Genomic DNA, 23,881 nt, shown 5'->3' with positions numbered 1-23,881 from the left:
TCGCTGCCATGCCCCCACTCTCTCTCTCTCTCTCTCTCTCTCTCTGTCTCTCTCACTCTCTCTCTCTCTCTCTCAGCGCTTCCTAGCGCATTTGTGTTTCATGTATTTGTTTGTTTTATGCGATCGTCATTGTTTTTTTTATCATGTAGAGTAGAGTTTAATAAACAACCATGTATATTCATTTGTGATGGGTTTTCTGTATTCTCGTTCACAAACTTGATCCCTTTTATTATGTTTCGATTTACGCTACCTTTGCTCTAAATCCTGTTTGGTAAAGTCACGTTACTTATGGCCATGAGATAATGTAAAGTATATAATATCATTGAGGCATTTGCCGGATGAATGCATACAAGTTTTGTTATGCTTTATATTACTAATCAGAGACCGTAAAATATGTATATTCGATCACGATTATTATACGTATTTTCCTTTGAGCTAAACTAATTCCTTGACTAAAATTGATGTTTTAAATAACTCATTTCACGGATATGATCTTGAAAAATCTGGTGGAGAACCATATTTGGTGAGCTTTGCTCATCAATATAATAACGTTAGCTAAAACCACTACAGCCACTCAGGATCTCCTCGTCTCGTCCAGGGGCCAGACATGGAGGTTCCAGAGGTCTTGCCTATGGTGCCATAACGTGCCCTTCCCCTGGGAAAGCAGGTCCTTCATCAGGGGAATCGGCCAGGGCGGAGCTGTCGTCAAGAGCATTAGCTCCGAGAACCAAGTCCGGTTGGGCCAGTATGGCGCAACTAGTACACTTGATGCTCGTCTTCCCTGACCTTGCACAGTGTCTGTGCAATGAGGCTCACTGGGGGGGAAGGCGTACTTCCGCTTGTCCCACGGCCAGCTGTGCGCTAGAGCATCTGTGCCGAGGGGGGCCTCGGACGGGAAGTACCCTAGCGGGCAATGGGTGGTGTCCAGCGAGGCGAACAGGTCTACCTGAGCCCGCCCGAACTGTACCCAATGAGCTGGACTGCGCGGGGGTGGAGTTGCCACTCTCCGCGAGGCGTCAACTGACGAGAGAGCGCATCGGCTGTCTGGTTCAGGTCGCCTGGGATATGTGTGGCTCACAGGGATCTGATCACCTGCGGACTCCACAGGAGGAGGCGTCGGTCGAGTCGTGTTAGCTGCCATGGTGGTTGATATACGCTACGGCAGTTGTGCTGTCCGACCGGACCAGCACGTGCTTCTCCTGCACGAGAGGTTGTAGCCCCTTCAGTGCAGGTAGCACATCCAACAACTCTAGGCAATTGATATGCCCGCGCAGGCGCGGGCCCGTCCATCACCCCGACACTGCATGCCCGTTGCACACGGCACCCCAACCCTGCAGGAAGGTGCCTGTCGTCACTACGACGTGCCTCGTGACCTGCCCGAGAGGGCTCCCATCCGTAGAAAGGTCATTGAAGACCAAGGGGTTAGGGTGCGTCGGCAGAGAGGCGTTATCACCATCCGCCTACTGCCGGTGTGCCATGCTCTCCAGGGAACTCGACTCTGTAGCCAGTGTTGGAGCGGTCTCATGTGCATCAACCCGAGGGGTATCACCCCCGCAGAGGATGCCATCCAAGGAGCCTCTGAAATTGTTTCAGGGCAGTTCAACACTGACTGAGCGCGCTCTGTAGTCAGTTGCGCTGTAATGGAGACAGAGTTGAGTTCCATACCAGGAAAGAGGATGCTCTGCACAGGGGAGAGCTTGCTCTTTTCTAGGTTGACCTGTAGTCCCAATCGATCTAGGTGCCGAAGCCCTAGGTCCCTGTGTGTACATAACAGATCTCGCGAGTGTGTCAAGATGAGCCAGTCATCGAGATAGTTTAGTACCCACACACCTCTCTCCCTGAGGGGAGTTACGGCGGCTTCCACGATCTTCGTGAAGACTCGTGGGGACAGGGACAGACCGAAAGGGAGGACTCTGTACTGATATGCCCGACCCTCGAAAGCGAACCGTAGGAACGGGCGATGACGAGGGAGAATCGAGACATGAAAGTAAGCATCCTTCAGGTCGATTGCCATGAACCAATCTTGACATCTGATAGATGCCAGGGTGCGCTTCTGCGTGAGCATCCTGAATGGCAGCTTGTGTAGGTGCCTGTTCAGGGTACGCAGATCTAGCAACCCCTCCTTTTTTGGGGACGAAGAAGTACGGGCTGTAAAACCCGTTGAACATCTCGGCTAGAGGGACGAGCACGGACGAGCACGATCGCTTCCTCTCCAGAGGGGTGGCGACCTCGGCCTGAAGCACGGGAGCATCCTTGCCTCTGACTGAGGTTTGAGAGGATGCCCCGAAGCTTGGGCGGGCGTCTAGGGAGTTGAATCGCGTAGTCGAGACGGATCGTATCCCGTAGTCACCGTGACGGTTTGGGAAGCTCTTGTCAGGCTCCCAGGGACCGAGACAGCGAGGCAAGGGGTACGTTCTGGTTCATTGACCTCCCGGGGGGTGGTTCGATGGCTGGCAGTGCGGATCCTTCGCAGTGGGGGGGCCCCCGGAGAGGAGATCGGCTCTGCTGTTTTACCTGCCTGGCGATGATGTAGCACAACGCACCATCGATTGAGTGTGCTTAGGCTGATGAATATCCTCGACATTGGGTCTCGCCGCAATGTTGTGTTGCCGATCACCGTCGTGTAGAGGGTGAGAGCGGCTGTGATAATACCCAGAGGATGATGTAGCACAACACACCGTCGATTGAGAGTGCTTAGGCTGCTGATTATCCTCGACATTGGGTCTCGCCGTGACGCAGCGTCGAGTTGCCGAACACCGTCGTGTAGAGGGTGAGAGCGACTGTGATAAACACCCAGAGAGAGAGAAAACTCTTAGAAGTGGGCTGTTGGGACAGGGCAGGAACCGTCCCGAATCGACCAACCAGCGATGGAATGGCTGGGGTCGGGCCCGAAGGTATTCTCGATCTCCCTGGGGTCTTACCATGAGGGCCGCTTCGGCTTCTGCCATGGCTGCTGATGGGGTGGTGGTCTCCTCTTCGATGTCTTCTTCTGGGGGGCCGCCTGAGTGGGGGGCGCCGGAGCCAGAGGGTGTCGAAGACGACCAGGGGAGAGGACTGCTGGGAAGCAGACAGTGCACGGGATCTCGACGGCCAGAGGGCGGCCGAGTCCAGGCGGGGGAGGATTTGCTTGATATCCTCTGTCTGCTCCTTTACTGTCGAGAACAGTATCACCAAACAGCCCCCCTTGCGAGATGGGTGCGTCGAGAAAGTGTACTTTCTCGGCATTACTCGGCAACGACGAAGTTGTGTCGAGCCGACAGATGGGGGTTCGCTCTTGAGAACCTATCAACTTCTGACTAGTTTAGAAAAGGCCAATGAAATTGGCAAATGAAATTTGCTTGCCGGACTCCGCCCCCGGATATCCGGGTATAAAAGGGAGACGGCATGCTGCATTCATTCACCTTTTGTTCTTCGGAGCCTTCACTCTGATCGACTTCGAGACTTCAAACTCTACGCCGAATTACTGCTGGAATCTTACAACGTGGTGCAGAGGACTGTCCCTTCCTGCAGCGACTTCCCCTGGGCGTCTCGGCAATTCAATTCCATGACATCACGCTACACTGCAGACTCTCGTTAAAGTTCTCGTCCAATCAAATCCGCTTAAGAATTAGAAGAGTCCTGCCCCCTTCACTATGAAAGCTACAGAAGCGGCGCCTCATATCAGCCACTTTGTTCGCACATTTATTATGTCCTACATCAGGGGTCGGAAACCTTTGACATGGCGTGCAGTTTAATTTTTTCCTTGGTAATCATTGTGACATATCAACAAATTGATCTCAATATATTTATCCAGTATATGTAATCTGCTTACCGTAACATTGGGTTCATTTATGAAGAAAAAATATGAGGAAATAGCATAATGCATTGAACAGGGCCTTGGGCAGAGGGGGCAAACTAAAGCCCAAGATGGAGTTTTTAAAAAAACAACATTTGAGTAACAGTTATGTTCTGATTTGATGCAATACAAGCGAATGCCAATAGGTGGCAGTTTAAAGCACACAGTACAGTAAGGTTCTACTATTGAATTAGAATGCACTCGGTAATAACTCAGACGTTAATGAGTGAAAATGAGTGTGGCGAAAAAAAGAAAAGTGGACTCTGAATGCCATGTGTTCAACGAAGAATGGACATCAAAATACTTCTTCACCACCATCGTTCAAGTTCAAGTTGAGCTTTATTGTCATTCCGCTACATGTGGGTACATACAGTGGAACGAAATGTCGGTCCAGGACCTCGGTGCTACATAAGTACAGACATACAACAATGAAGTAAAACACTATAAACCTATACACACCTAACCTACTGACAGATTTTGACTATAAATATACTATATATAAATGTTAACCTATACATAGACTAAATAGTTCAAACTATACAAACTATACGAAAGCTTCACATAAATACTGTACATGTGCAAAGAGAAACATCGCCAGTCAAGCAGCTGGCTGGGGAACAGTGTAAGATGATTTGTAGTGCATGAGCATGTAAACATCCATATATTATTGAGTCTTTTGTGGGATTATGTACACACAGTAGTGTGTGAAAAGTGTCTAGTGCGAATAGAGGAGATGTTCATGTTTCAGGAGGTAGAGGTTTGTGTGGGGATTCAGAGAGGGACGGGGTGATTTGAATTCAGGGCTCTCACAGCCTGGGGGGAAAAGCTGTTGAGCAGTCTGGCGGAGCGGCTCTGATGCTCCTGAACCATCTTCCTGATGGAAGGAGCTGGAAGAGACTGTAGGAGGGATGTTTTGGGTCCTTCACGATACTGTTGATTTTGCTGGAGCATCGTGCATGAAAAATGTCCAGGATGGAGGGGAGAGGGGCACCGATGATCCTTGCAGCTCTGTTCACTGTCTGCTGTAGGGTCTTGCACAACTCAAGTTTATTTATATAGCGCTTTTTACAATTTTCATTGTTACAAAGCAGCAGTACATGAGACATATTGACTATAAGTAAAACAATTAAAGTTATGCCTGTAAAAACAAGAAAAAGGTGAAAACACAGAAGACAGACATACCCACATACAAAACACTCCACACACACAATATGCACACGTACTAACAGACATAGACACACACACGGACGCGCAGACACACGAATGCGCACACACACACACACACACACACACACAGACATGCACGCACACACACACACACACACACACACACACAGACAGACAAGCACACACACACACACACACACACAGAGACAAGCATGCAGACACACACAACCGCACGCACAGATATTAACAGACTATAAATTCCTATATGCAATATTAATTAAGAAAAAAGCTGCCCCCCCCAACCAGGCAAATAGTGCGAAACAGTATGCAAACAGTGGCGAGGGACCCAAAACTCCAATGGAGAAAAAAAAACTCAGGAGAACCCAGGCCCAACCAGGGGATTCCAGTTCCCCTCTGGCAAAAGCTGCTGCCTCTGCACAAGCTCGATAGTGCTTGCACAACAAGGCTAATTAAAAAATAAATAAATTTACTAATAAGGTAATTTATAGATTTAAGATTATCATTAATAATCTAATAGCATTTGACATTTTGTGGTGAAGACGTGTCAGGTGATCGCGTCCTTCTTTATCCAGCTCTATCATCTCAGCTCTTGTCAGGTCGCCGCTTCCCATTCTCCGCTCTACCATCAGGTCAGGCCATGAAGACGTGTCAGGTGACCGCGTCCTTCTTTATCCAGCTCTATCATCTCAGCTCTTGTCAGGTCGCCGCTTCCCATTCTCCGCTCTACCATCAGGTCTGGCCATGAACTGCATCCTGCTGCTGTGGTAACCTTGGAACAATGAGACAAGACTGGCTGAGAGTAGAGTACTGTTCTACACTCTTTGATGCAACAAGTACATCAGTTGTGTTTTTGGTTCCGGATGATCTAACAAATGCAGCCTAAACCCTCAGAGGATTTATATTATGGAAGTTTAGTGTATACAATATTAAAAAGATGTGTCTATAGTCTAGATTTACTGACAGAGTGTGTCTGCCTCCCGGACAGTGCAGGGAAGAATATTCCAAAGTTTAGGCACTAGATAGGAAAAGGATCTACCACCTGCACTTGATTTTGAAATTCTAGGTATTACCAACTTACAGGACGCCTGAGAGCGTAATGCACGTGAAAGACTGTAATACAAGAGGAGTTCACTCAAGTACTGAGGAGCTAAACCCAGGGGCGGACTTACCATTAGGCAAAGGTAGGCAATCGCCTGGGGCCCCGAGCTACCAGGGGCCCCCAAAAGGAAGGGGTGGACTTAAACAATAAGCCATGTCAGCAGCCACGTAGAGCCCCAAGTAATCATCAAAATAGTCAGGATATCCCTGTTAACGTTTTACGTTATTACATCTGTACAAAGGCACTCCCCCATTATAGATTAGAGTGGACCATTCCATTAGCACCGTATATGCGCGAGACGAGTTCGACACCAGCTAGAGAAAGTTAACGCAGCGGTGGAATTAGTAGAACTGCCCACAGTGAGAGTGTCACTGTGTGGTACATTAGCTGCAAAATGAAGTAAAAGTCGCAGGGAAATAAAACAACAAAGAACGCAGCTACACCAGCGGAGAGGAAAAAAGACGATTTACAAAAGATTGTTGCCAAAGTCTCTGCTTTTTCCCCACACAAACTCCACCGGTGCTCCTACAGCAGCAGCGCCTCTCTCTCCCGCCAGACACAGCACTCTCCCATCCACGAGCAATGATAATGTGCCGGTGAGTATTTCTCCATGAACACCGACAACAGTTATAATGACTGAAGACCAAAACATCTGTCAAGCAAAAAGCACTGTGCGCTTGGTAGGAGAGGGCGGCCAGTTCAAAGGTAGAAAGGTTGTTTGACTCCACTGCGCAGATTGATGGGCACATAAAGACATAATATAATAACGTCAGTACAGTGCTAACGATTCATACTGTACGCACTAGTACAGACATTTGGTCACATTTAAATGCATGAAAGGTCGTTAACCACAAAAAACACGGAGAGAGGGGCATACTTTGTATATAGTAATCCCAGATCAGGGTTTTTCCTGCATAAAGAAATTGGAGGCGGCCGCCTCAATCAAATTTCGTGCCGCCTTAGACTCTCGTCAAAAATATGTCGAGTGTCTTCACAAAAAACACTGCGTGCATTATTAAACAGATTGTCATTTGTAACTGCAGTTACGAAACAATGGAGGCCCTGTTTCATTACCAGCAGTGAGACGCTGAAGAGTTCAGTAAAAGAGCTATATTAGGAGCTGTATTAGCAGTGTTTCACGGCTGTTCAGGAGTTTTATGTTCAATTTACATTTTCTTGAATTTCTTGAAAATATTTCCTAAATTAACTTTCTGTAAATCATTATAATGTTTTTAGCTGTGAAGTTGGCTCATTGAAACAGCATTATTCTGTACACAGCGAGTTCGCCAGTATGAACACACATTGCGATCAGAACGACTCGCAAACAAATTACTCATTTGAACCAATTCGTTTACACAGAATGTAAGAGATAAGTGAATTGTTCAAAGCTCATTGAACTACAAGAGAACGTAGGGTGTGAATGAGCTTTGCTCATTTAGTTAGACTGGTTACTTATGGGCTAAAAAGTCTTATAAAAAAGGCTTATATTTAAAACTTTTCTGTTTGATTGAATAAATGTAATGCTTTATAGAACTTATTAGTTTTCGTTTCATCAGTTTTTTTAGAACTTTAATATAAGTGTTTTGTTAAGACACTTATCCCATGTTTTTCATTTGGGAATTCATTATTATATATTTTTTAATTAGTCAGTATCTGTGTTTATTAAGCTTAGTTTTCCCTGTCACTTTGACTGGGGATGAAAAGCTGTGTGGTTTGAGGAGGAAGAAAACTAAGGGTTGCAGTAAAGTAAAATGGTGCATAGTTGGGGCCCCCATACATGGATTTGCCTAGGGCCCCCAAAATCACTAAATCCGCCCCTGGCTAAACCATGTAGGGCATTATAGGTAATAAGCACAATTTTAAAGTTAATGCGATGCTTTATAGGTAACAGTCCAAGGTTTAGGGAAACGGGCTATGTTCATACTTTTTTGTATGTGTAAGAACTCGAGCAGCCGCGTTTTGAACCAGTTGGAGTTTTTGTAATTAGCCTGCAAGGCAACCACCTAACAGTGCATTACAGTAATCTAGTCTTGATGTCATGAATTAACTTCTCTGCATCTGATAGTGTCAGTATATGTCATAGTTTAGATATATTCTTAAAATGGAAAAATGCAATTTTACAGGTGTTGGCAACGTGGCTCTCAAATGACAGATTACTATCGATTAGAACGCCAAGATTCTTAGCTGACGACGAGGGTTCTATGGAACATCCGTCAATAGTTAAGCAGTATTCTTGCGGTCTGTTGTACTACAGTTCCCATACCAGACAGTGATGCAGCTGGTCAGCACGCTGTCAGTGGTTCCCTTTCTGTCGGTCTCTCGACGTTGTGTTGAACCAACAGAATGGGGTTTGTCTTGAGAACCTATCATCTTCTGAGTATTTAGAAAAGGCCAATGAAAATTGGCGAATGAAATTTGCATGCCGGGCTCCTCCCCGGATGTCCGGGTATAAGAGGGAAGCCGGGGTGCTCATTCATTCACCTTTTGTTCTTCAGAGCCTACGCATCTGATGAGCTTCTCTACGATCTTTGGTGATCATTTTTCTGCTGGAATCTACGACGTGGACAGCGGACGGTCCCTTCCTGCAGTGACTCTCCCCTGGGCGTCTCGGCAGTTCCAGAGGTGTTCGAGCTAATTTCCTTTCTAAAAGAGCAAATTTCTCCAGCATGGCATGTCCCGCTGTTCTCATGGGTGCAACACACTCATCGAGGAGGGGGATGGACACGATGCCTGCTTCCAGTATGCTGGGGCAGACGTTGTGGATACGTCCTGCCCGCACTGCGGGCGGTGATGATTCAGACGTTGCGTCACGGGTGGCTGTGTTCCCACGGGACTCAGTCACCACCTCTTTTGCTCCCCGTTCCGTGGCGGCAGGACTACGGCCCTGCCGTCCGCTACGGCAAGCAGCGAGGGTGATATGAGGATTACTGTGAACGATAATCCGCCATCCACTGGCTCACGGACCGTTCACACCTCGTCTCGCTCGTCTGACCGTTCCCCAGGAGACGGTCCGCCGTCTTATTCCTCAATCACGTATTCGGACACGATGCGTGATGATGAGATGTCTCTTGCAGCATCGGGGGGTGACGTACTGCCATCCGACGATTCCTCGGGCTCCCTCCCTCGGGGGGTCGAGCCCAGGAAGAAGCGGACGTCGAAGTGTCAGCCATGCTTTCCCGGGCCGCCGTGAGTGTTGGGTTGCAGTGCCCGCACTGCCTCTCCCGGCACTCGTGGCTGGCTACATGGTGCCTCGGGTTTGAGCGCGGCTCCAAGCCGCGCCCGCCCCCAGTGCCATGTTTACCGGAAGTGCATGAGGAAGTTAGTAAGACCTGGGACGCCCCCTTTCCGGCACATTTCACGTCAAACAAAGTTCGCTCACCCTCTCTTCCCTCGAGGTTGAGGCAGCTGGAGGATACGTCGTTCCACCCAAGGTGGAGTATGCCGCCGCGGTGCACTCGTGCCCGTAGGCGGCGGCCACCTGGGGGGCCTCAACCTAGACTCTCGTCCAAAGCATGTGGTGTCTCGGCATCTCTGGTGTCGAGAGCTTACAATGCGGCGGACCAAGCTGCCTCCTCTCTCCACGCTATGGCTCCTGCCAGGCCAGGGCGTTGAGAGAGCTCCACGAGGGTAAGACCGACCCAGCGCTTATGCAGGGACTATGCGCCGGGTGACCAAGGTGACCACGCGGGCCCTGGGTCGGATTATGTCCACACTTGTGGTCCATGAGAAACTCCTCTGGCCGATCCTTGCGCAGATGAGTACGCTGAGAAGGTCCACTTTCTCGACGCACCCGTCTCGCAAGGGGGGGCTGGTTGGTGTTACTGTCGAGCCGCAGCGGCCCCGCTCACCCCCCGCCCGTCGGGGGGTGCGAGACCCGCACACGGCCTCCCTTGGAGGGTTCTCGACAATAAAGAAAGCAGTCCTCCGTGCCGCGACTCGGCCGCCTCGGCCGTCGAGTCCCGTGCACTGTCTGCTTCCCAGCAGACCTGGTCCTCTTCGACGCCCTCCAGCTCTGGGCCCCCCACTCAGGCGGCCCCCCCTGGAGGAGACAGCGAAGAGGAGTCCATTGCCCCATCAGCAGCCACGGCGATGCGGCCCTCATGGGAAGACCTCAGGGGGATCGAGGCTACCTTTGGGCCCGACCCCAGCCACAACGCTGGGAAGTCGGATAGGGATGGATCCTGCCCTGTCTCTCCATTTGCTGGCCCCCTCCAGGGGCTAGCGCCCACTTACTCTCAAAAGATAGTTTCCGCTCTCTCTGGGTTATCACAGCCGCTCCCATCCTCTGCACGACGGTGAACGGCAAACTCGAATTTGCGTCATGGCGAAGCGCAATGTCGAGTATAAACACCAGCCCTCAGCACTCTCAGTCAGACAGTGCGTTGAGCTGCGCAGCGCCAGGCAGGAAAAACAGCAGAGCCGATCTCCTCCCCGGGGGACCTCCCCCGGCAAGGAATCCGTACTGCTAGCCATCGAACCACCCCCCATGGGGACGATGAAAAAGATCGTACCTTTAGTCCCCGTCTCATTTCTGGGAGCCTGTCCGGCTTCCCAGGCTGGCTAGGGAAGACGATCCGTCTCGGCTAAGCGATCCAGTCGCCTCACGCCCGCCAAGTTTCAGGGCATCCGATATACCTCAGTCAGAGGCTAGGATGTTCCTGTACTTCGGGCCGAGCTCGCCACCCTTCTGGTGAAGGGAGTGATCTAGCCCGTCTCACCAGCCGAGATGTTCAACGGGTTTTACAGCCTGTACTTTATTGTCCCCAAGAAAGGCGGGGGGTTGCGCCCTATCTTGGGTCTGTGTGTTCTGAACAGGCACCTACACAATAGCTGCCTTTCAGGTTGATCACGCAGAAGCGCATCCTGATGTCCGTCAGGTGTCAGGATTGGTTCATGGCAATCGACCTGAAGGACGCGTACTTAATGTCTCCTTTCTCCCTCGACATCGGCCGTTCCTACGGTTCGCGTTCGAGGGACGGGCATATCAGTACAGGGTCCTCCCCTTCGGTCTGTCCCTGTCTCCACGAGTCTTTACGAAGGTCGTGGAAGCCGCCCTCCTTCCCCGTGGGAAGGAGGTGTGCGGGTACTAACTATCTCGACGACTGGCTCAGCTGGCGCACTCTCGAGATCTGTTGTGTACACATAGGGACCTGGTGCTCCGGCACCTAGATCGGTGGGGCTACAGGTCAACTGAGAAGAGCAAGCTCTCCCCGGAGAGCATCCTCTTTCTCGGTATGGAACTCGACTCTGTCCTCATGAGCGGCCCCGCTCACCCCCCGCGGGGGGCGTGAGACCAGCGACGAGGAAGCCCGCGCCCACGCAGCCTCCCAGAGGCAGTGCCCTTCAGACAGAGCGCGCCCATTCAGTGTTGAACTGCCTGAGGCTCTCAGACAGTCAGCGGTCCCCCTGAAACAATTCAGAGGCTCCTGGGATACATGGCATCGTCGGCGGGGGTGGTCCCCCTCGGGTCGATGCACATACGACCGCTCCAACACTGGCTACAGAGTCAAGTTCCTTGGAGAGCGTGGCACACCGGCAGCAGGCGTATGGTCACACGCTTTTCTGCCGACACACCCTAACCGCCTGGTCTCCATGACCTTCTTGCGGACAGGGGTCCCCTTTAGGATGCCTCCCTGCAAGTTTGGGGTGCCGTGTGCAACGGCAAGCAGTGTCGGGGCGGTGGACGGGCCCCCGCCTGCGTTGGCATTTCAACTGCCTAGAGTTGTTGGTTGTGCTACTTGCATTGAGGAGGCTACTACCTCTCGTGCAGGGCAAGCACGTGCTGGTCCGGTCGGACAGCACAGCTGCTGTGGCGTATATCATTCGCTCACGGCAGCTAAAATGACTCGCCTGGCGCCTCTGGAGTCAGCAGGTGATCAGTTCCCTGCGAGCCACACACGTCCCAGGCGTCCTGAACCAGACAGCCGAAGCGCTCTCTTGTCAGTCAACGCCTCGCGGAGAGTGGCGACTCCATCCCCGCGCATCCCCATTGTCCACTTTGGTACTCCCTGTCCGAGGCAACCCTTGGCACGGATGCCCTTGCGCACAGCTGGCCGCGGACAAGCGGAAGTACGCTTCCCCCCAGTGAGCCTCATTGCACAGGTCCTGTGCAAGGCCAGGGAAGAGGAGCATCAAGTGGTACTAGTTACGCCCCTTTGGCCTAACCAGGACTTGGTTCTCGGAGCTAAGGCTCTGACAACAACTCCCCCTGGCCGCTCCCCCTGGCGAACTGCTTCCCCAGGGGAAGGGGCACGTTACGGCATCCCAGGCAAAACCTGGTCTCCATGTCTGGACGGGACGAGGAGATCCTGAGTGACCCACCCCCGGTCTGGTTGGGACGTCACTCAGGCTAGGGCTTCGGCCACTGGGTGGCTATACGCCCATAAGTGGTGCCTCTTCTCATCCTGGTGCTCTTCTCGGCGAGAAGACCCGCGGAGTTACTCGGTCGGGTACGAGCTGTCCCTTCCTCAAAAGAGACTGGGGAGTAACCTCTCCCCCTCCACACTGGGAGTGTATGTAGCCGCTACGGCCGCTCATCATGACCCAAGTGCTGGGTAGCCTCTGGGACAGCACGACCTGGTCATTAGGTTCCCAAGGGGCGCGAGAGGGTGACCACCTTATCCGCGCTCCGTACCCTCTTGCGACCTAGGTGGCGGGCCTCAAGAGGCCCTGCCCCCTTCGAGCCTCTCGGGGTTGCCGCTCTTTAGGCTAAAGACGGTTTTCCTGATGGCGCTCAACTCCAAGAGGGTAGGGGATCGTCAAGCACCCTCCATGTCCACAGATTGCCTAGAACTCTGGGCCGGGATTCTCACGTTATCTTGAGACCCCGCCCCGGCTACGTGCTCAAAGCTCCCACCACTCTTCCGAGAGACCAGGTGGTGAACCTGCAGGCGCTCCCCACTGGGGAGGAAGACCCAACCCCATCCGTGTTGTGTCCAGTACGCGCACTGCGCCTCTACTTGGACCGCACGCAGAGCAGAAGCTCTGAGCAGCTCTTTGTCTGTTTCGGAGGTCAGCAGAAGGGAGGGCTGTCTCCAAACAGAGGCTGGCGCACTGGATCGTGGATGCCCTCGTTAGGGCATACCGATCTCAATTCGCCCCTGCCCGTTGGGAGTAAGGTCACTCCTCATGGGCACTGGCTCAGGGCGCCTCTCTAGCAGACATCTGCAGAGCTGGGGGTCGGGCTATGCCCAACAACTCCGTGAGTTTCTAATACCTGTGCGCGGAACCGGTGTCAACCCGCATCCTGGCAAGGTGTAGGACCGGCAGCCGGTAGGGCGTACGCCTGCGAAAGCCCTTCCCCCTTCCTTAGGGGGATCAGCGGCTATTACGCCTCCCCTCTTTCCCCCACTGGGTAAAGAACAGGCATTTTATCCATCACTAGCACCTTCCTCGGGGCAGGCTGGGCAGAGCAGCCCTGCCCCCTTAGGCCGGGGAACAGTTGAGTTATCTCCCACATAGCTCTAACCGGACCTAGTGCTCCAGAGGTGGTTACCCCCCTCCTCCGTGGGCTGTTCCGTCTGATGTATCGTCATGAATGGTTCCCTCCTTGGCAACCCATGACCTCCCCAGGTGGACTCCCACCTTGCGGTTAACTCCTGCAGTCCGCACTTTCTTCCCATGAGTTCTCCCCTGATGGTGAGACCATGTGGTGTCTCCACTAATTCCTCCCTATGGTAGGAAGTGGCCTCTGCAGTGCTTTTCCCCCGGGGAGAATAATGCTTACCCAGTGGCCCGTACGGTGCCGGGCGGCTTCTCGCCATTTAGAGAACTAGGCCTCCGCCCGTGACGGCCGGTGACAGGGGCTTCCCAACTTTGTGTAAAGCTCTAGGTCCCCCTTCCTCTCCACTGGAGGGTCATAATTTCGCGTTAGCATGTTCGTTTGACTCGCCCAGGCCAGTCAACGTCGCTCCGCAGAGATTGCGACGCAGCTCAGTCCTGTGGCGTTTTCCATAGGAACCCCATTCTGTCGGTTCGACACAACTTCGAGAGACCGACAGAAAGGGAACGTCTTGGTTACGGATGTAACCTCGGTTCCCTGATGGAGGGAACGAGACGTTGTGTCCCTCATGCCACAACACTGGCCGCCCACCCCAGCGGTCGGGGGAGGATGCTTTAGGCTCCTCAGACCAAAGGTGAATGAATGAGCACGCCGGCTTCCCTCTTATACCCGGACATCCGGGGAGGAGCCCGGCATGCAAATTTCATTCGGCAATTTTCATTGGCCTTTTCTAAATGCTCAGAAGATGATAGGTTCTCAAGACAAACCCCATTCTGTCGGTTCGACACAACGTCTCGTTCCCTCCATCAGGGAACCGAGGTTACATCCGTAACCAAGACGTTCCCCTGTAGAAAGTAGTGAGGATGGGTGGAGGGAGACTTGCTCTTTTCAGCCGGCGGAAAAAGTGTAGGCGCTGTTGTGCTTCTCAGCCGAAGTGGCAGAGCACAGCAAAAAAAACATTTTCAAAACACAAACTCACCGTGTGCAGACGATTACACTGACAGTTTAAGGGGTTCTATAATAATTTGTTTTAAAGCAAGTGTTTGTCACAAGGAGCATTATTACACAGCAGATTTAAAGAAATGAGACACCTTTTGGATATTACTTGACATTTTACCTTTCAGATTTAAAAAATAACTGTATACACAATTCTAGCTGAACAGTTGCACATACATTATGCAAAATGTAATGTAATATTTGTATTTTTGATGTGTCCAGCACATCATCCGTGGGAATCGGCCAGTGAAAGCCGAGATGGCCCATCAACTCTATGTGCTCCAGGTCTTAACCTTCAATCTTCTGGAGGAACGCATGATGACCAAATTGGATCCCAATGACCAGGCTAGTCAAATCACTATTTATTACATAATCTGTCTGAATCTCACTTTAACCATAGACACCATAGTCTGCTTCTGTTCCATTCAGAGCTCTGTTGATGCTCAAGATAACTCAAGAGTTTGCAATAACATGTCATCAGATGAGATAACAAAAGCATATTTGACGTGCTGTCTGAGGGGAGTGCTCCGATCTTGAAATTGTAGGCCTTGCTCACACTATCCTATCCGAACTGTGCCCGAGCATACTCTTGCTAATGCTTCCTGGATGGCAGACCAATCTGGACGAATGACCCCACTGCAGCCGGCACCGACAACCGACCCCCTGGGCACTCTGCCAGCACTTGCACCCCTCGTCCGGCCTCTGCCACTCACCGCTCGATGCCCCAAGAGAAAGCCCCGACCACCAACCCTTCAGGAAGGATGGCATCGGCCGTAGACTCCCTCTCAGCAGCCTCAAACAGGCGAGACAGGGCATCAGGCTTGAGGTTTTAGATCCGGGCCAGTATGCAAGGGTGAAGTTAAAACGGCCAAAGAAGAGTGCCCAGTGGGCCTGACGCGAGCTTATGGTCTGTCCAGACCAAGAAGGGCTGAGCTGATCCCTCCAACCAATGGCGCCACTCACACAGGGCCAGTCTCACTGCTAACACCTCTCGGTTGCCAATGTCGTAATTACGTTCTGCAGGCCTGAGACGGTGAGAGTAAAAGGAACAAGGATGCACCTTCCCATCACGAGGGGACCGTTGAGACAAGACTGCGCCGACCCCGACATCAGACACGTCAACCTCAACAATAAATTGGAGCGCAGGATCTGGAACAGACAAAACAGATGCAGAGACGAAACGGGACTTGAGCATGTCAAAGGCTACCCGAGCGTCCAGATTCCACCTGAAAGGTACCTTAGTGGAGGTCAATGCGGTGAGAGGTGTGGTCACCTGGCCGAAGTTCCTGATGAATCAACAATAAAAATTTGCGAAACCCAGGAAGCGAGAGTCGGGGGTGGGCCATTCAGCAACAGCCTTAATCTTGGCAGGATCAGCTTTAATTCCCTACGAAGATATAATATGGCCAAGGAACATAACAGACTCGGCATGGAATTCGCACTTCTCCGCCTTAACAAAGAAATTGTTCTCAAGGAGACGCTGGAGGACCCATCTAAATTGCTGGGCGTGCACCTGGAATGAGGGGGAAATATTACAATATCATCCAGGTACACAAAAACAAATTTATTGATCATGTCACCCAGAACGCTATTGATCAGATCCTGGAAGACAGCCGGGCATTGGTTAGACCAAATGGAAGAACCAGATACTCAAAATGTCCCATAGGGGTGTTAAAGGCTGTCTTCCACTCATGCCCCTCCCGGATGCAAACGAGGTGGTAAGCGTTGCGGAGGTCTAATTTAGTGAAGACCCGGGCTCCCTGCAAAAGTTCAAAAGCAGAAGACATGAGAGGTAAAGGATACCTGTTCTTAACAGTGATGTCGTTCAAACCTCAATAATCAATACAGGGACGCAGGGAGCCGTCCTTCTGCACGAAGAAGAAACCCACGCCGGCAGGGGTGGAGGACTGACGGATGAGCCCAGCTAGGAGGGATTCCTGAATATATTTGTCCATAGCCTCTCTCTCAGGACCATATAGGGTTGTAAAGACGGCCCTTGGGCAGAGAAGTGCCCGGGAGAATGTCTATAGCGCAGTCGTAGGAGCGATGCGGAGGAAGAGAGGTGGCCCGGGATTTGCTGAAGACCGTCCTGAGATCATGGTACTCCACCGGGACACCGGTCAGGTCGGTGGGTTGCATCTGCAGAACACACGACACAGAGACAAGAGAAGAGGCAGGACCCAAACAAGACACATGACAAGACTGGCTCCAGGCTAAGACAGAGTTATTTTTCCAATCCATGTGAGGATTGTGCTGTACAAGCCATGGATGTCCCAGAACTAACTGGTTCAATGGGGAATCTAGTACAATATCCTCACAATGGTTCCCCGAAAGAAAAAGACTTACACAGGGGGTGACGTGAGTGATGGTAGTGAGGAAACTGCCCGCGAGCAACTGAGCGGCTATGGGCTTGTCGAGGGGTACGGTCGGGGATCCTCCAATTCCAAGCTATGGCAGCGTCGATGAAGTTCCCCTCAGCTCCTGAATCGAGTAGTGCATGGCCGGTGTAAGGAACTCCCTGGAAGGACCAGTCTAAAGAGAAGCTATGTGCGTTTGAACAAGGGAAGGCGCCCACCAGGACTCTCCGTGCTACTGGCGGGGCCCCGGCTTTTAGCGGGCATTGAAGTGCAAAGTGACCAGGCATTGCTACTTCTGCTGGGGGGTGAGACAAAGGCGACAACAACTGCATGAGTTCTGGGGTAGACGGAGGCATGGGAGGTGCCTCGGGAACAGGAGATGACTGGGATCGCCAGGAGGTGTTGGTGAGATGGCGTTGCTGTCGACTGTTGAGGCGGCTCTCTACCCGCAGAGCAAGGTTAATGAGGGGCTCGAGATCAGTAGGTAAGTCTAGGGCGGACAGTTCATCAGAGATGGCGTGATTTAGTCCTTCCAAGAAGCGAGCGCGCAATTCACTCATTCCAGTCGCATGCTGCCACAAATGTCTTAAAACGGATGTCATAGTCCATTACCGAACCCCCTTTCTGAGTCAAACGGGATAGTAGAGCGGCCGCTTCGTTCCCCCGGGTTGAGCGGTCGAAGAGCTTCTCCATCTCCTTCTGGAAGTCCTTAAAAGTGGTGCAGAAAGCAGTCTCGGCGTTCCAGACTGCCACTCCCCATTCCCGGGCCCTACCGGTGAGCAGAGAGAGGACATACACCACCTTGGTTGCTTCAGAGACGTAACGACGGGGCTGAAGGGCGAACACCAGCGCACACTGAGAGAGAAACGCCTGGCAGGAGTTAGGATCACCGTCGTATACCGGCGGGTTATTGCCGTGGGGTTCAGGTTTGTGGCGGTCCGGAGCTCGATCGACCAAGCCGGATTGAAGCTGTTCGAGACGAGCAGATAACCCCGCAATCTGAGTATTAAGGGACCCTACTTCCCGAGCGGTGGCATGAAGCTACGTGGCTTGCTGTCCTAACATCGCTCCCTGCTGTGCAAGGGCGTTGCGGAGAGGACCCCGCTGACTCCATACTGGTCAGATCATTCTGTTATGACAGACACTGGAGAGCAACTATAGACAAGAGTCACAACTGTCCCAATAACACAAAGAAATTCCAAGGACAATGGGGTTTGGGGGTTAAAGGCTCGAGCGCTCGGCCAGGGAGAGTTATGAGAGAGACGTCCTAGCGATCCTGTCTCGCACCGCGAGAGAAGTCATAAAAGGTAAATCCACAGGAGTGACGGAAATAATCCACTGGTGAGAAATTCACCTTGGTGACAAGAGTAATCCACTTGAAAGCAATCCCTTTGAGTGGCAAGAATAATCCACTATTGAGATATTCACATGAGGAATGAGTATAATCCACTGGTGAGAAATTCACCTTGGTGACTAGAGTAATCCACTTGAGAGCAATCCCTTTGAGCGGCGAGAATAATCCACTAGCGAGAAGTCCACTTGAGTGACGAGCACCGCGGTGCGGAACAGAATCCGCCCGGGAGACGAGCTCCATTGAAGCTGGCGAAGTGGCTGTCACCAAGGAGGTGAAGAGTCTCTGTCGGAGCCCGGTTCCTGGAGGCAAGATGTAACCCGCAGTCGATCACGAACGACCCGAACAGAGGGAGGAGGGATTCGACTCTCGAGGTGAGAGTGTGAGTCAAGGTCGCCGGGGCAGCTGTAGAGGACACAGAAGATGCAGAACACTGTGCAGATGGCTAACAGCTCTGGAGCGTAGACAGGGTAAAAGTGATACAAAAAGAACTAAATAATAAACTAGACAAGATTTAAAGACAAGTCTGGGTAGTCACTGTGGCTAGAAAACATCTAACAATCTGACAATGAACAAAGAAACAGGGGATTAAGTAGGAAAAGAATTGATCTCAAAAGTGGACCCAGGTGCGTCGTGATGAGAGAAAAGAGAAACCGGTGTGATAAGGTAAGTGGAAAACAAGGGGGAGGGCACACAAGGACTCAGTGCACATGGTGATCTGTCAAAACAAAACCATGTGCTCAACAAACATAAACATAGAACAAAACTGACAAAACAAGCAAGCTGCTCAGACCCGAGACCAGACAGCTTGAGCCCAGAGTACTTCCACCCTCCTTAACTAGGATAGCTTCCAGCAGAGAGTGAGGTGATGCTGCAAAACCATCACGGGACAGAGGTAAGGGACGGCTATACTGTATATATGGACCTCCTCTAGTGCTGATTGGATGGATAACCCTAACTCCCAAATTTACTTAATTAACCTTATTTCATAATGTACAGCAGCCTTCGTCCAAGTCCCCATAAATGAACAAATCTGTTTTACAGATGTTATATCTAATGCTCTTATATTGTTATGTCCTCAGGCACAGAGAGATTTCATCTTTGAACTGCGCAGAATAGCATTTGATGGAGACAATGATCCCAGCGCGATAGAGAAGAGGAAAGCCATCTACACCAAAGACTACAAGATGCTGGGCTTCACTGTGAGTCATGACACTAGTAAAGAGCTGTTGAGTGCTCTGATGATGTTTAAAATGTTTAATGGTAGCGAATGTACACAGAATGCTGGGAATCCTGCGCTGGATTTTACTCAGACTCCTCCAGGAATGCTGGCGCTGGATAACATGCTGTACCTCGCCAAACTCCATCAGGACACTTACATCAGAGTGAGAACATTACCTCATATCCATTACCAGTATATAATAAGTGCTGTTTTACCTGCATGTGTTTGGGTTGATGCTGTAAATAGAAGCAGGGACATTGATGATGATGAAAAGATGACCCGACAAATCATTTACACTAAACGTTTAAAGAGCTCTGCTGATGGTGCTTGTGTTGTTCAGCTTGTCCTAGAGAACAGCAGTCGTGAAGACAAACACGAGTGTCCATTTGCTCGCTGTGCTATAGAGCTGACACGCATGTTGTGTGAGATTCTACAGGTCGGAGAGCTGCGTAAGTCTTTCATCTCTTTAGACTTTCTGCTGTGCATTTATCAAGACTTCATGATGTTTTATAAGTGTCTTTAGAATTAAAGGGATACTACAGCCAAGAAACAAAATGACACCACGTGGTATTATAACTCCGACTGCATTATTCTTCAAGAAGAAAGTCATATTCAGTTAGGATGCCTTGAGGGGGAGTAAAACATGGGGAAATTTTGTTTCTTGGCTGAAGTATCCCTTTAAGACCTATGCTATGTCCCAATTGGCTTATTTATACTATGCCCTACAATTATGTGCTGCTTTTGTTCTAGAGAAGTATATACATTTTAGTGCGTAGCAAAACAGTATGCACGCACATTGTTAACAGTCACAATCAAAATCAAATCTTCTTTTTAAGTATGTATTTATTTATTATTTCTTACGTAATGTTTACATTTATTAACCTATTTAATTGTATTAATGAAGTGAAGCGTCACTAAACTCCGACCTCTCGCAGTGAGATGTGAGAATATCAGCCGTTTCACGAGTTCACCTACGCAGATAAACAGCTATGTTGCAGGGATAATAATGATAGAGCATGGGTATGCAGTTTATGCATATTTGGCATGCTGTACAGGGAGCCGGCTCCGAGCTCGCCAGATCTATCCGAACCCGGAGCACTCTACCCGGTTCAGGGCAAGTGGGCCGGGCTCAGAACCGGCTCGAGCCCAGAACACACCCCCCAAAGGCATGGTACGCATACCCCCCAAGATGCGATTCTAGGCGTTACGGAGGTGTTGACCTGAATGCGGGCGAAGACAAGAGGATAAGGGCCCTTCGGGAATGTGATTGATGAGATGGAAACTGGGGTAGAGACTCCTCCGGGGACGGTTGAGGTTCCGACGGTGAAATGAGGGTGCCTGGTAGATCGGTGTGATGTCGATTTCCGGAAGCGGCTTGGAGCATTGCGTTTAGAGGTTGTGATGATGGGGATGTCATAACCAGCTGGAGCAGGCTGGGCTACTTATAGGTGTCCCTGATGGTGAAACTGTGACTGGTAAGGAGGCGACTGAAGGAGGCTTCTGCTGTAGGAGAACGCGTGATGGATGTACGGGTCTCTGCTGGGATGATTGATGGGAGCACTGGCTTCCGTAGAGGCGGTCGCTGCTGCGACTTTGGCTTGTACATTTGAATTGTCAGCTTGGGCCCCTGTGGGGGCGGTCGCTGCGGTGAAACCGGCTTCGGGGAGGTTTTTGGAAGGGATTGGATAGTGATTGTGACTGCTGTGGCAGAGCACGGGAGGAAGCACGGGCCCCTGCGGGGGCGGTCGCTGCTGCGATACTGGCTTCAGGGAGGTGATTGGAAGGGGTTGGATAGTGATTGTGACTGCTGCGGCAGAGCACGGGTGGAAGCACGGGCCCCTGCGGGGGCGGTCGCTGCAGCGATACGGGCTTCAGGGAGGTGATTGGAAGGGGTTGGATAGTGATTGTGACTGCTGCGGCAGAGCACGGGAGGAAGTACGGGCCCCTGCGGGGGCGGTCGCTGCGGCGATACTGGCTTCAGGGAGGTTGTTGGAAGGGATTGGATAGGAGATGTGACTGCTGCCACAGAGCACGGGAGGAAGCACGGGCCCCTGTGGGGGCAGTCACTTCGGCGATACTGGCTTCGGGGAGGTTTTTGGAAGGGATTGGATAGGAGATGTGACTGCTGCGGAAGAGCACGGGAGGAAGCACGGGCCCCTCGCGGTCGCTGCGGCGATACTGGCTTCGTGAAGCTGATTTCTACGTTCGAGATTAAAGCGCTGGCCTCTTCGGAGATGATTTATGGTGTTGCTGACTTCAGCTATGAAGTCTGTCGCTGCAGAGCGCGAGTTGTGAGTGCTGGCCCCTGCAGAGGCGGTCTGGAGCTACAAGTCTTCACATCGAAGCGCTGGTGATTGCTGCGATGGAGGGGTGTCCCGCTGGGGAATATACTGCTGAAGTGGTAGGGGTTCGATCCTGTGCTGGGCGACAGAGTTGTTTAGATGATACGGGAAATGAGGGTTCGATGGGCTTCCCTGATGAGTGAGAGTTCTGTTCGGATGTAGATTCTGAAAGTTTCCGATGACCAGCGGCCGAGCGCTTGGATTTGTGGCTGAGAGAGGCCCTTTTGGGCGGCTGTGGTAGCTGCTCCTATGCAGAAGGAGTGACTGGAAAAGTTGTCTGCTGGGATGCCTTCTCTCCGGTGTCTCGTCATTGGCCCCGCCCCTCTTGTTTCCTGTATTGTTTCCCTGCCGTGTTTCATTACCCTCACCTGCCCTGTGTTATTATCCCTCGTTTGTATTCCCCTTTAAATAGTCCTCATGTTTCATTGTCTTGTTGCTCGTGCATTGCGTTCAGTGTACCTCTGTCCTTGTGTGCCTCCAATGTTGCTGTTATTACCTGTTCCTGTTGTTGCTGTTTCGTCGTCTCAGTAAGTGTTGAGTATAGTTCTTGTCAATTGTTGGTTAGTCTAGTGTTTAGTTAGTCTTTGTCTCTGTTTATCCATTGTTACTGTTTTACCCCCACGTGGGTTCTTGTTTTTGTTTTATTATTTAAATAAACTCTTGCGTTAACCCCTTCATCCCTCGCTGCCTGCAATTGGGTTCTTCCCTAGTGTTCATGACAAGGTAGGCTAGGAGGGTTTGGTACGGTTGAATCGGTGACTGGAGATTGAAGACGTATATGAAATGGCCTCTCCTGGTTTGGTCCGTCTTGCTTTGCTTGATCGAGTATGATATCGTCTCCGAATCCAGTACTAGTAGCTCAGACACGGTTGAGTGAACTAAGGGGTCAAATTTGGACGTGGTGGAGATTTCCGAGCATCTTAGAAAACCGAAGAATGCCAAGGTGAACATGGCGTCGAGTGTTCTGGCAACGTGCGTGGAGTGATATCCTTTGCGGAGGGTGGAGATGCATTTGGTGAGACTTTCCAGGGTTATGGGTCGCCTGGCTTCTGGACGGGCAGGTTGGGCTCTCTGTATGCCTTTGATGATCATGGATGTTTGGGGGCTGGTTATGGCTGTTGATGGAGAGTTGAAGATTAATTTGTGGAAGAACTGAATTCCGCTCAAATATCCTCTAATAGAGCTGGACTGAAGGCAATTCGCAGTGTTGAGGAAGGAGATGTAGGAGGTGATGGTGAGGAGAGAAAAATCGGGGAAGGGAATGTTGAAAGCCTGGTGAAACGACCTGAAACTTTTCCACGCTGTAAGATATGATTGTAGGGTCCTAGGGGAAACGGCCTGAGTGATGGAATTGAGAGAGGCATTGAGGAGGGTTTGCAGTGGGTGGTTTACAGGAAGATCAACTCCGAACAAGGTGGTACAGGTGTTGGCATAAGGTCTGCTTCGGGCGCCAGCAGCCTGAACTTCTGTATGTCAAAACGTGAAAGGGCGTCAGCGATCTGGTTTTTTGATCCCGGAATGTGTTTGGCTGTTATCATGAACTGGTCACAGGCTAATATCCAGATGAGGCGTCTGAGGAATGGCATTAAGGTGTGGGAGTGAGAGCAACCTTTGTTAATGCAATGCACTGTTGCCTCATTGTCGCAGTGCACGATGATGCTGGAAGCTGCCCACTCTTTCCCCCATAGGGATGCTGCGACGACCAGTGGGTATAGCTCGAAAAGTGCTGACGATGCGAGAGCCTGCGGAAGTTCCGAGAGCTGGGGGAGCCAAGTGGATGCGAACCAACGACCTTGGTAAAAACCTCCGAAACCTACGGAAGGGGCGGCGTCTGTGAACAGGCGAATATCGATGGGAGAGGAGACCATGTCACTGTAGAAAAATGACAAGCCGTTCCATTGTTCGAGGAATTTTATCCATTAGCTCGTCTCGGCAAGAGGTGGATAGGAAGACTGTGTCCTCGAGGGCGTGGGCGGAGGAAGCGAGAGAG

At 51.2% G+C, this 23,881-nt stretch overlaps 1 protein-coding gene across 2 annotated transcripts in view; it reads left to right on the top strand.

Annotated features, from left to right (window-relative positions):
* elmo2 (engulfment and cell motility 2) overlaps positions 1-23,881 on the top strand; it is a 72,376-nt gene that overhangs the window by 37,315 nt on the left and 11,180 nt on the right. For both annotated transcript variants that reach the window (XM_057361383.1, XM_057361382.1), the window contains exons 11-14: positions 14,842-14,964; positions 19,410-19,529; positions 19,608-19,712; positions 19,890-19,998. In XM_057361383.1, coding sequence (XP_057217366.1) covers positions 14,842-14,964; positions 19,410-19,529; positions 19,608-19,712; positions 19,890-19,998 — 457 coding nt within the window. The remainder of the gene's footprint in view (positions 1-14,841; positions 14,965-19,409; positions 19,530-19,607; positions 19,713-19,889; positions 19,999-23,881) is intronic.

This window comes from Triplophysa rosa, linkage group LG20 (assembly GCF_024868665.1).
Source record: "Triplophysa rosa linkage group LG20, Trosa_1v2, whole genome shotgun sequence".
Lineage (NCBI taxonomy): Eukaryota > Metazoa > Chordata > Actinopteri > Cypriniformes > Nemacheilidae > Triplophysa > Triplophysa rosa.
The sequence above is the reverse complement of the archived record's forward strand: the minus strand, read 5'-3'. Positions and strand labels throughout refer to the sequence as shown.